Source organism: Pseudophryne corroboree, chromosome 10 (assembly GCF_028390025.1).
Source record: "Pseudophryne corroboree isolate aPseCor3 chromosome 10, aPseCor3.hap2, whole genome shotgun sequence".
NCBI classification, from domain to species: Eukaryota; Metazoa; Chordata; class Amphibia; order Anura; family Myobatrachidae; genus Pseudophryne; species Pseudophryne corroboree.
This window is the reverse complement of record NC_086453.1, coordinates 338,574,184-338,586,710: the sequence shown is the minus strand read 5'-3', so window position 1 is coordinate 338,586,710 and position 12,527 is coordinate 338,574,184. Positions and strand designations below refer to the sequence as shown.

General features: G+C 47.3%; 2 protein-coding genes across 6 annotated transcripts in view; one reads left to right on the top strand and one right to left on the bottom strand.

Annotated features, from left to right (window-relative positions):
* The window catches only part of OPCML (opioid binding protein/cell adhesion molecule like), a 994,952-nt gene that overhangs the window by 11,632 nt on the left and 970,793 nt on the right, over positions 1-12,527 (bottom strand). For all 5 annotated transcript variants that reach the window (XM_063943620.1, XM_063943621.1, XM_063943623.1 and 2 more), the window contains one exon: positions 1,452-1,586. In XM_063943620.1, the coding sequence (XP_063799690.1) occupies positions 1,452-1,586 (135 nt within the window). The remainder of the gene's footprint in view (positions 1-1,451; positions 1,587-12,527) is intronic.
* The window catches only part of NTM (neurotrimin), a 1,318,058-nt gene that overhangs the window by 1,228,035 nt on the left and 77,496 nt on the right, over positions 1-12,527 (top strand). The gene's annotated exons all lie outside the window — the stretch shown is intronic.

Below are 12,527 nucleotides of genomic sequence, written 5' to 3'. Positions count from 1 at the left end.
AGTTCTTTGCGTCTCTTTCCAGCTGTGGGAACTACCATGGTCTTACTAACCACATGAGTTATGTATTGTGAGGGTAAAGATGCACATAAAAGTAGGGATCAGGGGAGTTGTCCTATTTGCCGCCAGCAGGTGCCAGTAATAGGCTGTAGGGATGGTGATCATATCTATATGATAATTTACTATGGTCTGTCCAGTCTCCAACTTGCATGCACAGTGGGAGCTGAGGCACGTGCCAACCGTCCAATGGCTGCTCCTATTACTGAGAGGGAGACGGGACAGACCTAGCGCCGCAGAAGAGGAGGATCCCGCCGGCAACCAGAAACGGGGCAAGTAAGGGAGCAGGGGGCTAGACGGAGATGTAGTAGACAGAGCGTAACAGGCGGGCGTGGTATATTAGATAGTGTCTAGTTACACCAGGGGTGGGGAACCTGCGGCCCTCCAGCTGTTGTTGAACTAACATCCCAGCATGCCTTGCAACAGTTTTAGCATGACCAAGTAGCAAAACTGTAGCAGGGCATGCTGGTATGTGTAGTTTAACAGCTGAAGAGCCAAAGGTTCCCAACCCTGAGTTAGACAGTCAGCAGAAAGACACCACATGTTAGACAGTCAAAAGGTCAACATAAAATAAGTAGACGCCTTTTTTTCTGCATTTTTGTGGTTTCTGTGGATAGTTTTGTCATCTGGGACCTCCAATTGTAGAAAGACATCCCCTCGCAGGGGGTTCGCTTCCCTCGCCATGCTTCGGGCTTGATGGCTCGCCCCAAGGTTTATAACCAACTCTGTCGACATCGATAGAGAAGGTATGAAAAAGTCAAAAAAACTTAACATTTTATTTAAAAAAAAACCTTTGTCTACCTTTTATATGTCGATCAATTTCATGTCGACCTTTTGACCCTGTCGACCTAATGTCTGTCTAACATGTGGTGTCTATCTATTGACTGTCTAACTAGACACTGTCTATCTATCATCCAGATACCGTAGCAGGCATGGGGGGAGGAGCAGGAATCAACGAAGTGATGGTCGGAGTAGCGGACAGAGGGGCGCGGAGGTGCTCCCAGGAAAGGAATGCTTGATACTCAGAGAAACGCAGTTATCCGCAGGGGATAAAGACGGCGGTTCTCCTGGTGGAGCGGCCCCGCTAAGGAAATCCCTTTCTTTATAGCTACGGCTGATTGTGGTTTTTTTTTCTTAGCATTTATATGGAGATAAACATTTGGATCTTCCTGTGCCTTCTCCATGCTGTGAAACCCATGGGTCTTTAACCTGCGGCCCTTCAGCTGCTGTGGAACTACACATCCCAGCATGTCCTGCCTCAGTTTTAGCATGCCTTAGTAGCGAAACTGTGGCAGGGCATGCTGGGATGTGTAGTTTTACAGCAGCTGGAGGGCCGCAGGTTGAAGACCCATGCTGTAACCCATCCAACAAGACACAGTGACATAGGGGACACTTACAGTTGACTGTGACTGTAACACGGCGGACCACGGGGGCCGACACCTCGTTGCTAGCGCTGCATTCATATTGTCCGGACTGTTTCCGTGTGATTCCCGTGATCTCCAGATATTCATCGTCGCTCACAAACCTGTGGGCTGGAAGATACAATGCGGAAGCATGAAGATAATTATCAGGACAGTGTTACCATTACTGCAATAAATGTGCTAAGCACTGGAGGTGCCTGTTCATGGCCCAGGTGTCCCACTCTACCAGAATGTATGGCGGCACACAGGGAGAATTGCCAGGATGTGGATGTGACAGGGGTATTACATTATGGCAGTGGTTGTGTCAGCTCACCTCAGCCAGTGCCCATAGTAACCAATCAGCTTATAGAATGTATGTCACAACTGGGGGCTGGTGCTGACCAGGGGAAGCCTCAGTTGTAGGGGCTGAGGTGTACGTGAACCTTTAGCACAGATGCCCGAAGGCGTGACCAAGACAACTTTGTAAAAGTTTAAAATGTTTTATTGAACACAGTTCACTTTGCACATTGACAGTTCACGGAAGACAGTGGTACTCAGTAAAGTCTTGGAAGACCTGGAAATGGAATAGTCCAGGGAACCAACAGCCAACCGCTGTATAGATGGTATGAGTAATAACTGACCAGCAGATGACACACTGGAAGCTGGAGATGCTGGTGGAATGCTGAATGAGGTGAGTACTTGTGAACTGCCAGGGATGCCGGGTGGAACCAGCCCAGGTGGTGAGGGTGCTACGGAACTCACGGATGAAGTGAGGTTTAGCGGATAGGAGCACCGATGGTGGACTGTGAGATGATGTAGGAACACCAATGAAGCTAACGATCGATGGCGGAACACCGATGATGACTGGAGATCGATGGCGGAACACCGATGGTGACTGGAGAGCGATGGCGGAACACCGATGGTGACTGGAGAGCGATGGCGGAACACCGATGGTGACTGGCAGGGCAGAGCACCGCTGGAAGCCGGTGTCGGGTAACTGCCGGTCACAGGATGCAATGCTGGGACACTGCAGAGTCAGGCTGCACCGCAAGATGGTAGCAGGTGCGGGTCTCTAGTGGAGCTGAACTCAGGAGCTGGAACAAAAGCTGAACAACCACAGGCAGGAGAGACTTGTATCACTGGGTTTGACAACCGAAGCACTGACACCTAAGCAGCCTTAATGCAGGATATTTATACCAGCTGGGAAGCAGGTATTGGCTGGGCAATTAAGCAGAGACCAGAGTGCAGCTACTGGATAATCAGGCAGAGACCAGAGTGCAGCTGATAGGCTGAAAAGTAACATGTGATGTAAACAAACATGGCTGCGCCCATGTTTGAATTTGGAGGGAAAGACTGTTTGTAACTTGCATGTGAGTTTTAACCATGATGCTGCCAGAATCACAATGAAGAGACTTGAGGCAATGGGATGCAGCGTGCTGCATGCAGACAGTGCAGATGGAATCCAGACCTGGAACGCTGGGACAGTCTCAGGAGGCATTTGGAAGGTAAATACAGATGAGAAATTACCCAGATCGTGACAATGTATTAGATAGATGCCGGCTAGAAGCTAATTGGTTGTCCACTATTTAAAAGGTTTAATAAATGTCTCCTATGGAATAAATGACCTATTGAGAGACAGCTGCTGCCCTGTGTTACACACAGAATGAATGGGGTGACTACTGATGACACAACATAAGTAGAGAGCAGCTCAGGGTGACTTACACCCTGATAAGATTACATTCATTAATATTTACATTGTAGGGGGACATTTTTTCAGAATGATGGAATTGGTGGCCTTACATGTAGCCTCAAGCAGGTCATCTGGATATACCTCCGGGAAATGATCGCGAGATGAGTACAGTGGTGAGCAGGTGCCAGCTCTGTGGGTGCGGCTGTGCCCACTACCCGTCTCTGCATGCTATTGTCTCAGTTGTGTGAGTATGATGGGCTAACACAAGCACCTGCAATCATTTAAAAATCTGACTCCTAGACCTGCCACTCTCGATGTGGCCACAGCCCCATATGAAGTGGACTCTTCCTGTCCCAATTCCAAACAAAGTGGAATGTTGAGATGTACAGTATGTGCTGCTTCACACCTGATGCCACCTTTTCTGGCTTCTCTCGCACTCTCCTCTCCCTACTTCAGTCTATCCGTAATTCAGCTGCTCATCTCATGTTCCTCTGTCAGCATACAGCATCTAATGGAGCTTAGCAGCCGGCGCTCTAGAAGGGCGTTGCGGCCGGGGCCAAAAGCTCTGGGTAGCTCCACAGCCTGCCTGCCCCCGAGGTCCTGCGGGAGAGCACATCTCGTGCACCCCTAGTTACAGCCCTGCCTGCAACTTTTATCCCCATCAAAGAATTTGTATAGTTAAATCACAGACATATTCTTTGTACCAATTGATACATTTATGTGTGTATGAGATAAATAGATTATATATATATATATATATATATATATATATATATATATATATATATATATATATATATATATATATATATATAGTGAGCTTGCTATGGTGAGTGCTGAACTTTCTGTTTGTATATATTTGGGTAGGTGGCCATGGGCTGCATGCACCCCACCCTATGAGTGGTGAGTGCAGATATTGCACCCCGCTTCTGGGGTGGCGAGTGCTGTGGTTTTCTATAGTTGTTTGTATGTATATATATATATATATATATATAATATACACACACTTGGTGATTCATCTTACCCTATGGGCACTCTTCACACCATCATAAGGGACTACGCCCCCTTAACCCTTGCTTGCCCTTGTGGCGTGCAATATTTTTATTATATGGAGTATTACCTCCAATCATAATTGTGTGAGTGGTTAAATATTGCACGGACAAAGGGCGTGCAATGGTTAAGAGGCCGTAGCCCCTTGCAACGGTGTGGACAGCACACGCAGGGCTCGATGAATCACCTAGTAGGGTGGCTAAGTGGCGGGTGCAGGGGAGACGTGGATGGGGGAGGGGAGGTTGCGGGGGTGCCACGGGTGAGAAAGGGGCGGGTGTGGTGGTGCCACGGGTGGGGAGGGGCAGGTGCGGAGGTGCTGCGGGTGGGGGACGGGGTCCAGAGCCACCGCAGGTGGTGGAGGAGGGGGTGTGGGGGTGCCGCGGATGGGGCACGGAGGTACTGTGAGTGGGGGAGGGGTGAGTAATGCTTATCCTGCTTCTCCTCCTGGAAGCAGCTAAGCTGCTGTCCTCCCTTTGGCAGTGGCTCTCCCGGAGACTCGCACAGCAGCCAGTCACTATTGTTAGCGCCGGTGTCCCAACGCGCCGCATTACAGGGTAGAAGATGCACTCAATAAACTACAGCTCCCAGCAGCCCTAAGGGCCGGAATGCTCTGGTGCTAAGGGCTGCTGGGAGCTGTAGTTTATTTATTGCGTCTACTTCCCTGTAATGCGGCGCGTTGGGACACCGGCGCTAACAGTAGTGACTGGCTGGCAGAACTGACTGACTCACTGAATCAATGTAAAAGGTCAGAGTGCTGTGCAGTGTCAGTGACACTGCACACCCACTGCACTGCACAGCACTGTCACCTTTTACATTCTGCGTCCAGACATTACCCTCTGGGATATCACCCACTCTATCCGTTACATTAGCCAGATCGGGGCTTCAAGGCCGGCAGCCCAGTCAGGGCCTTTGGGGTTCTGGGCGTCGCTGTGGCGGGGAGGCACTTCTGTGACATCACGCGCAGAGGAGGCTCCGGGGCTCAGAGTATGCGGCGCAGGGAGGGCTATGAAAGCCTTCCGCTGCGCCGCTTTCATACACATCTATGCCGGTGCCCGCAGCAGCTTTGTGGAGTCTCTGAGACTGTAGGCGTGCCACCTGATCCTTCAGATGTGTCCTCATACATCTCTGCTGCACTCATGCCAAACAACCCCTCTTGGCACGCCAGGTCACGTGACAAAGGGAGTCATTCCGAGTTGATCGCTCACTAGCAGTTTTTAGCAGCCGTGCAAACACTATGCTGCCGCCCACTGGGAGTGTATTTTAGCTTAGCAGAAGTGCGAATGGTTGTATCGCAGAGCGCCTGCAAAAAATTTTTGGGGTAATTTCAAAGTAGCTCAAAACCTACTGTGCACTTGCGATCACTTCAGACTATTCAGTTCCGGATTTGACGTCACACACCCACGCAGCGTTCGCCCAGTCACGCCTGCGTTTTTCCTGACACTCCCTGAAAACAGTCAGTTGCCACCCAGAAACGCCCACTTCATGTCAATCACTCTGCGGCAACCAGTGCGACTGAAATGCATCGCTAGACCCTGTGCAAAACTGCATCGTTTGTTGTGCCCGTGGGTCGCGCGTGCGCCGCATGCGCAGAACTGCTGTTTTTTAGCCTGATCGCTGCGCTGCAAACAAATGCAGCTAGCGATCAACTCGGAATGACCCCCAATATTCTAGCGATGGGCGTCTTTTTTTGCTGAAAATGCATTTTAACCACAGCGCCATGCGACGTACAAGGAGACTGTGCTGATTCATTTGACACATGACACTTGTATATCCGTGTACGACTGAGGGGTAGATGTATGATTGTGCGTTATGGGGAGGGAGAGTGCTCACCTGTCATTATTGGCGCTGCTATCTATAAGATAGCGTACCGATGTGCTGGGCAGTGTATGAATGGTCAGCGGCACTGACTGTACCGATACTTGCAGCTCTTGATTTTGAAAGCTGCAGATGACGTTGCCCCATATATGCATACATAAATCTATATACATACATACATACATACATATATATATATTTATATATATATATATATATATATAAATACATACATACATACATATACTATATACAGGTTGAGTATCCCTTATCCAAAATGATTGGGACCAGAAGTATTTTGGATATCGGATTTTTCTGTATTTTGGAATAATTGCATACCATAATGAGATATCATGGCGATGGGACCCAAGTCTCAGCACAGAATACATTTATGTTTCATATACACCTCATACACACAGCCTGTCGGTAATTTTAGCCAATATTTTTAATAACTTTGTGTATTAAACAAAGTTTGTGTACATTGAGCCATCAGAAAACAAAGGTTTCACTATCTCACTCAAAAAATCCATATTTCGGAATAGTCTGTATTTCGGAATATTTGGATATGGGATACTCAACCTGTATGTGTGTGTGTGTGTGTGTGTGTGTGTGTGTGTATATATATATATATATATATATATATATATATATATATATATATGTGTGTGTATTGTAACACTGTAGGGGTGCAAGGTGCCTTTTCCTGGGGAATATGGCAGCACGCAGCAGCTGAGGAACAACACAAGTCCAGTTTCTGGTACAACTGACCCCGGCCAGTTTTATTGAAACAGAAAATAAAACAAACCCCAAAATAAAATTACCTTGCCTGTCCGGCACTAACTAAACATAAGATGTTCCTAACTGTCACTAAACAAAACACAGAGTTCTTCAGTACATACTGTATAGCTTACTTGCATCAGAAAGCGTGTCTCTCACACACAGATCCTGCAGCCTTCCCAGGCAGTCTGCCCATACTAATCAGGTTAGAAGCACTATATCACTCTTACACAGCTGAAACCCTGATTAGCCCTCTGTGAGGCCAAAGACCCGAACTGGGCCCAATGTCTAGAACTCGCCTTATCTCTCTCTCAGAGCCTTTACCCAGTTTTTACAGCAAACTGAAAAGGTTCAGACAAAACAAAAAGCATTTTTCCTAGAAGTTAACATTTTCTAAAACATGTAAGACAAGAACCTGGGACAAATATACCTGCCCTCAAACACTATCCCAGTGTTCTTGTCACATATCCCCCTCCCCTGTTTCGACCTAGGGGCCGGAACACTTGTAGCCCCCAAACAGAAGATGCGAGACAATGCATCTGCGTTGGCCAATTGTGTTCCCGGTCTATGTTCGACAGTAAACTTAAAGTCCTGCAACGCTAGAAACCATCTAGTTACACGAGCATTCTTGCCTCTATTTACATACATCCATTTTAAAGGGGCATGCTCTGTCACTAGTCTGAATTGTCTACCCAAGAGGTAATATCTCAAGGTATCTAGTGCCCACTTAATGGCCAAAGCCTCCTTTTCCACAATGGCATACCTTTTTTCATGCTCATTGAGTTTCCTACTCAAATAAATGATAGGGTGTTCGTCCCCATCTCTGGTTTGGGACAGCACAGCACCTATCCCTACCTCTGAGGCATCTGTCTGTACCACAAATTCTTTTGAAAAATCTGGTGTTATCAACACCGGTTGTGAACACAAAGCCACTTTTAACGCTTGGAACGCCTTTTCTGCATCAGGGTTCCATTTCACCACATTTGACTGCTTCCCTTTGGTAAGGTCTGACAACGGCACCGCTGTGGTCGCAAAATTAGGAATAAACCGTCTATAGTACCCAGTAATTCCCAAAAAAGCCCTTACCTGTTTTTTATTCACTGGACGAGGCCAGTTTTGAATAGCATCAACTTTATTCAATTGGGGCCTAATCAGACCTCTGCCTATGGTGAAGCCCAAGTATTTGACCTCCTCCATTGCGAGGCAGCACTTCTTTGGGTTAGCAGTTAACCCTGCCTCTCTGATTGAGTCCAGTACTGCTTGTACTTTAACCAAATGTGACCCCCAGTCTGTACTGTGAATTACCACATCATCCAAATAGGCAGCTGCATATTTTCTATGGGGCCTCAAAATTTTATCCATCGCCCGTTGAAAGGTTGCTGGAGCCCCATGCAACCCAAAGGGTAACATCTTATACTGGTACAGCCCCTCCGGAACCGAAAAGGCTGTTTTTTCTTTGGCGCTATCAGATAAAGGTATTTGCCAGTAACCTTTGGTCAGGTCCAATGTGGTGAGAAACCTGGCTGTTCCCAGCCTTTCTACAAGCTCATCCACACGGGGCATGGGGTATGCGTCAAACTTGGACACCTCATTTAACTTACGAAAGTCATTACAGAAGCGTATGCTACCGTCGGGCTTCGGGATGAGCACTATGGGACTGGACCACTCACTGTTAGACTCCTCTATGACTCCAAGTTCTAACATGGTTTTAACTTCCTTAGAAATAGCTTCTCGCTGAGCTTCAGGAATCCTATATGGCTTTAAATGAACCCTGACCCCTGGTTCTGTGACAATGTCATGTTTTATTATGGTCGTTCGGCCAGGCAGCTCTGAAAATACCTCCCTATTTTGGATGAGAAATTCTTTAACCTGATTGTTCTGATCAGCTGATAATGTCTCTGACACCTTCACTGCGGGAAGCAACCGGGGTGAAGACACCGAAGGGCAAGGCTCCGCTGACAGAGACAACCTATCTTTCCAGGGTTTGATTAAGTTAACATGGTAGATCTGTTCGGGTTTTCTCTTTCCCGGCTGGTATACTTTGTAATTAACCTCATTCACTTTTTCCCTAATCTCAAATGGACCCTGCCATTTAGCTAGGAATTTGCTTTCCACAGTGGGTACCAAAACAAGAACTCTATCTCCAGGAGCAAATTCCCGTATCTTGGCACTCCGGTTATAGACCCTCTGTTGAGCACTTTGGGCCTGTTCCATGTGCTCTCTGACAACAGGTACCACGGCTGCAATCCTATCCTGCATTTGTGTTACATGCTCAATAACGCTTCTATAAGGAGTGGGCTGTCCTTCCCACGTCTCTTTGGCAACATCCAACAGCCCTCTGGGGTGTCTACCATACAACAAATCAAATGGAGAAAACCCCGTAGAGGACTGAGGAACTTCTCTGATGGCCATTAACAAGTAGGGCAACAAACAATCCCAGTTTTTCCCATCTCTCTCAACAACCTTTTTTAACATACTTTTTAATGTTTTATTAAACCTTTCCACCAACCCGTCAGTTTGGGGATGGTAGATGGACGTCCTGAGGTGAGTGACCTTAAATAACTTGCACAATTCTTTCATGATCCTTGACATAAATGGAGTACCTTGGTCAGTCAAAATTTCTTTTGGTATTCCCACTCTACTAAATACCTGCACCAGCTCCCTAGCTATCGCCTTGGTTGTGATAGTGCGTAAAGGGACAGCCTCAGGATATCGAGTGGCATAGTCCATAATTACCAGGATATACTGATGGCCCCGAGCAGACTTTAACAAGGGCCCCACGAGATCCATGGCTATTCTGTCAAACGGGACCTCTATAATAGGCATGGGAACTAGTGGGCTCCTGAAATGGGGTCTAGGGGCATGATACTGGCATTCAGGACAGGAAGAACAATATTCAGACACTTCTTTATAAACCCCTGGCCAAAAGAACCTTTGTAAAACTCTTTCAGTGGTTTTTTCTGCCCCTAAATGTCCTGCGGTAACGTGACTATGAGCTAAATCTAGTACCGTTCTCCGATAAGGCTGGGGAACTACCAGCTGTTCCACCACATCCTCACCCCTTTTGACAATGTGGTACAAGAGCTCATTACAGATGGCCATGTGGGGATACGTAACCCTGTCACCTGGTACCACAGGTTCCCCATTAACAATCTTAACATTCTCTCTAGCCTTTATTAAGGTAGGATCCTTTAACTGTTCAGACGCAAACAGATCCTTCTTTACCTCCAGGTCAGGCACGCTTTCAGTTCTAACTACTATGTCTCTGTTCCCGGCAAGAGGGTCCTCACTGGACTCCCCATCTGTCACTTCCCCAGCCAAACTAGCAAAAGGCAAAGGGCCAGAAAGTTCCGAAGACCCACGTACATCCAAAAAATCACCGGTATTATCAACTGGCTTTTTACTTCTCACATCTGTTGATAACCGTGATTCCCACAGTTTCCAAAAATGAGGAAAATCCCTCCCTATTATGGCCTCATGCACCAAGGTAGGGACCAGTCCCACTTTAACCATTGCTGACCCACAACAAGTTTCTATATTCACCTCAGCAGTGGCATAATATTGGGTATCCCCATGTATGCAAGTTACCCCAATAGGTATTTGCTGGACCTTTAAGGGGTTCACTAACCCAGCTTTCACGAGGGTAACTAAACTTCCTGAATCTAGCAAGGCCTCTACCCGGTTACCTTCTAAGAACACATCACACATTTGTTTTTCCAGCTCAGGTGAAGGTACCACAGTACAGGCTAACCTAGCAAAGAAAGACATTCTGCGACATTCAAAGGCAGCATCACATTGCATGGGTTCTTGCGTGACTGGGCAATTGGCAATAACATGACCTGGCATACCACACCTAAAACATTTAACCACACGATTATCAACCCATTTGGGCAGCATAGACCGTTCTAGCCCCATTGGCCTGTTTCCAGGGCCAGTGTTTACAGTCTCTCCAGCCTTGCGTTCTCTTAACCGCCCAGCAACGTTTTCCCACGGAACAGTCTTACCAGTCTTTACTGAAGGGCGCTGTCGAGGATCTATGGGTTGCTGGGTGGTCATCAGTAGTTCCTCTGCTGCCAAATACCTCTCTACCATGTCCACTAATTGGTCAGCAGTACCCGGGTTTCCATGGCTCACCCACTTGCGCAGGACCAGGGGCAAAGATCTCAAGTAGCGGTCCATGACGACTCTTTCCACCATCTGGGGACCAGTTAATATCTCTGGCTGCAGCCATTTTTTTGTTAGCTGAATAAGGTCGTGCATCTGGGAGCGCGGAGGCTTCTCCATGGCGTACAGCCAACGGTGCACCCGTTGTGCTCGTACTGACAGCGTGACTCCCAGGCGGGTCAGGATCTCAGTCTTTAGTTTATCATAGTCTCGAGCCTCAGCAGGGCTTAAATCAAAGTAAGCTTTTTGGGGCTCACCTGACAGGAAAGGTGCCAGCAGACTGGCCCACTGTGCTTTCGGCCAGTTCTCACGCTCGGCAGTCCTTTCAAACGTGGTCAGATAGGCCTCCACATCATCAGCCTCTGTCATTTTCTGCAGGAAGTGACTGGCTCGTATAGAACTAGAGCTGGTTGGAGCACTGACGGCCACATCTCCAACCCGAGCTGCAAGTCTCTGCACCACTTCTGCTAAGGCCTCTCTATCCTGACGCTGTAGTCTCCAATTTTCCTCCATTGCCACCTGCTGCTGTCGGTTGGCCTCCTGCTGAGCCGCTGTAGCTTGCAGCAAGGCTTTAAGCAGATCCTCCATGTCAACAGATTTTTCAGGCGGCTTTGCAGCTGCTTTCACCCAGGACATATATCAAACCCTCAGGGGTGAGTCTCAGTAACTTCACACTGGGCTGTATCTGCATAAACCACCGTTTTCTGCAGGCCTCACAAAGCTGCTGCTTTCACTTATGCGCAGAACGGCCTGCTCGCATTCTCCACCAAGTTGTAACACTGTAGGGGTGCAAGGTGCCTTTTCCTGGGGAATATGGCAGCACGCAGCAGCTGAGGAACAACACAAGTCCAGTTTCTGGTACAACTGACCCCGGCCAGTTTTATTGAAACAGAAAATAAAACAAACCCCAAAATAAAATTACCTTGCCTGTCCGGCACTAACTAAACATAAGATGTTCCTAACTGTCACTAAACAAAACACAGAGTTCTTCAGTACATACTGTATAGCTTACTTGCATCAGAAAGCGTGTCTCTCACACACAGATCCTGCAGCCTTCCCAGGCAGTCTGCCCATACTAATCAGGTTAGAAGCACTATATCACTCTTACACAGCTGAAACCCTGATTAGCCCTCTGTGAGGCCAAAGACCCGAACTGGGCCCAATGTCTAGAACTCGCCTTATCTCTCTCTCAGAGCCTTTACCCAGCTTTTACAGCAAACTGAAAAGGTTCAGACAAAACAAAAAGCATTTTTCCTAGAAGTTAACATTTTCTAAAACATGTAAGACAAGAACCTGGGACAAATATACCTGCCCTCAAACACTATCCCAGTGTTCTTGTCACAGTATATATATATATATATATATATATATATATATATATATACACACACACACACACACACACACACACACACACACACACACACACACATACATATATTACCCAGCAAGCGGCGGCACTCAGAGACTTATGTCAGCAGGTAAGCAAATAAAGTGCAAAAGGTGTATTTATTCCATCATTCCATTCCGGAATGGAGTGATGGAATAAATACACCTTTTGCACTTTATTTGCTTAC